At 61.2% G+C, this 2,967-nt stretch overlaps 1 protein-coding gene across 1 annotated transcript; it reads left to right on the top strand.

The window, feature by feature from the left end:
• Positions 1 to 1,726: 1,726 nt before the first annotated feature.
• PUNSTDRAFT_139623 (uncharacterized protein) lies at positions 1,727 to 2,720 on the top strand (the record flags this gene model as incomplete). The annotated part of the gene is made up of 2 exons (XM_007389348.1): positions 1,727 to 1,996; positions 2,070 to 2,720. 2 exons carry the CDS (start codon positions 1,727 to 1,729, stop codon positions 2,718 to 2,720), a joined length of 921 nt encoding a protein of 306 aa, XP_007389410.1.
• Between the last annotated feature and the right edge of the window lie 247 nt (positions 2,721 to 2,967).

Genomic DNA, 2,967 nt, shown 5'->3' on the forward strand with positions numbered 1-2,967 from the left:
TGAGCGAACTTCGAGCGGAGGGCCTTCCGGCAGCGAGCGAAATAGCTAGGGGAAGTGTGGAGACTTGTTCCTCTGTCAGAGTACGCGCTGGAGCTCCTAGGAGAAGCGCGGATCCCCCGGGACGGCGGTGGAGACGCTGTCGCACAAGGCAGGGAGGCAACTGAGTATATATACAAGGATACGAGGGGAAATACACATACCTGTCGCACAAGGCAGGGAGGCAACTGAGAGAACAAGTCTGGGTTGCTCCCTGGTGCGACAGGCGACTATATAGTAGATGAGTAATCCATCAACGCAACGAAAGATGGTCCAATGAGAGAAGGGGAGGGTCCTCGGGCGCCCGACACGTGACCGGTGGACCGGCCTAGGAAGGCCGCGCGAGTGCGGAGGCCCTAGGAGCGCCGAGCGACGGAACAAAATAGGGGAGATGCCAAAAGGAGGGCGCGGGAAGCCTAGGAGGGCGCGGGAGAGCGCGACCGAATAGGGAGATGGAAGTATTAGGGGAAATGAACGAAATGGGACAGAAGCGGAAGCAGAAAAAGAGAACAATGAGACATGAGGCGAGTGTGGGAGCCGTGCCCTGACAACCACCAGTTTGCGGAGGTCGCGCTGTTCACAGGTTTCGAGTGGGACCTTCGATCCCGCATGGTCGCCCTGGGCAAAGGGAAGCAGGCCAAGTACGTTCGCGCTATCCAGGAGTGGAACGCGCAGCGAACGCACACGCTGGACGACACGCAGAAGCTCTTCGGTAAGCTCCTGCACGCATCCCCGGTGGTCCCTGAAGGAAGAGCTTACCTCACCGAGCTGGAAACCATGCTTGGTGTCTTCGGTGATCGTCCTTTCCAGCCGCATACCCCTCCCAAGGGCACAATGGCCGCTCTCGAGTGGTGGATGGTCACCTTACAGCGAGCCGAACTCAGGCGGCCCATTCCCGGGCCCGTCGAGCTGTTCGACTCCGGAGGCTACTCCGATGCGAGCTCCGGAGTGGGCATCGGAGTGGTGGTCAGGGGCCGTTGGAGGGCTTGGAGGCTCCTCCCAGGCTGGGACGCAGGCGGCAGGGAGATCGGATGGGCCGAAGCCGTCGGCTTCGAGCTACTCATCCGGATCATCAACATCTTACACGACGCGGAGGCCAAGCACATCAAGGTTTACGGAGACAACCGAGGCGTCGTCGAAGGTTGGTGGAACGGGCGAAGCCGTAACCGCCATGTCAACGGAGTCTTCAAGCGCATACACACTGAGGCCATCGCGGCAGGGCATACATTTCACACAAGATATGTCACCAGTGCCAGCAACCCCGCCGACGCGCCCTCGCGAGGAGTCTACCCACCGCGAAGCTTGCTACTCCCTCCCGTACCCCTACCCGAGGCCCTCGCGGGACTCCTCATCGACAGCCTGGAGCCACTCACCCAAAGCGAGCACAAGGCCAGAAGTGAGGGCCGAGCGCACGAACCTCGGCCGAAAGAGCAGAGCGGCGGCGAAGCCTTACGAAACTTGATTGCGCAGGCCGACCTCGAACAGCGCAACGAGCAATTCGCTCGCGCCAACTTCGGCGAGTGGTAGGCGCAAAGCGGGAGCGGCGCTCCCGCAAGTTAACCGTTGTCCCGCGTGCCCGGCCGGCCAGCGGCTTTTGCTATGGACACCCGCGGGAGGTCGAACGACCTTCGGACCCGATGGGCAGCCGTCGGGATTGGACCAGCGCGACCTCGACCGGGTGTGCGAAGTGATGGCTCAAGCGCTAGCCCCGTCAACCGCAGAGACGTACGGCGCAGGGCTAGTCGCATTTCATGCTTTCTGCGACGAGCGCCGGATAGCCGAAGAGCAGCGGACGCCCGCGTCTGCGACACTAATGCTCGCCTTTCTCGCAGCGTTGGCCGGCCTATACGCGGGATCCACGGTCGCGAATTACTTCTACGGCGTACGGGCTTGGCACCTCATTCACGGCGTCACCTGGAACATGGACGACGCGGCCATGCAGTCCATTCTGAAGGCGACAGTCAAGCTCATGCCGGCTGCCTCGAAACGCAAGAAACGAGAGCCATATACCGAGGACATCATTCGCGCGATAGGACATCATTCGCGCGATACGGCAACAGCTCGCCCTCGACCAGGGTTTCGACGCTGCGGTCTATGCCTGTCTTACGGTTGCATTCTACGCCTGCGCACGGGTCAGCGAGCTCACCGTGCGCAACCGCAGCAGTTTCGAACCCGGTATCCACGCCAAGCACACTGACCTTGGGCTTGCTGAGGATCGGAATGGGCTGTGGCAGCAGACTTTACAGCTGCCGCGAACCAAGTGCGCCATCGGCGGGGAGCAAATCCACTGGGGGCAGCAGGATGGGATCACGGACCCTGTTGCCGCCCTCGCGAATCACCTCCGCATCAACAGCGTGGGTGACGACGAACACATATTCGCGTACACGGCACGAAACGGGGAAGTATGGCCGCTGACACGCAAGGCCTTTCTTGACCGCATCCGGGCCGCCACCAGAGCTGCGGGTAGAGCGCCGCTCCAAGGGCACGGCATTCGAATCGGCGGGACCCTCGAATACCTGTTGAGAGGCGTCCCGTTCGAGGTCGTCAAGACCAAGGGGCGTTGGGGAAGCGAAGCCTTCCTGGGGTACCTCCGGAAGCACGCGGAAATCCTCGCCCCCTACATGCAGGCGCGGCCACAGCTGCAAGCGGAGTTCATCCGGTACGCCATGCCTCCGGTCCGTTGACGGTGAGCACCGCTCCTATCCGGCGGGGTTCGCCTGCGCGACGTGTCGCGTTGCTCCTACCACGTTGGGTATCGCGGCTCACACACCCCGCACAGATTCCCGGACCAGAACGCCCCCTTCGGGGGCATTCACCCATTTCTCACCAACTTACAAACAATCTAATCAGTCTAGTACCACGCGGTTCTAGCTTAATTGTATATGTCAATTTAAGTTCTCTGTTCTCTGACCCTGGGAAACACGCAACAAC

The sequence above is a fragment of the Punctularia strigosozonata genome (genome assembly GCF_000264995.1).
Source record: "Punctularia strigosozonata HHB-11173 SS5 unplaced genomic scaffold PUNSTscaffold_72, whole genome shotgun sequence".
NCBI classification, from domain to species: domain Eukaryota; kingdom Fungi; phylum Basidiomycota; class Agaricomycetes; order Corticiales; family Punctulariaceae; genus Punctularia; species Punctularia strigosozonata.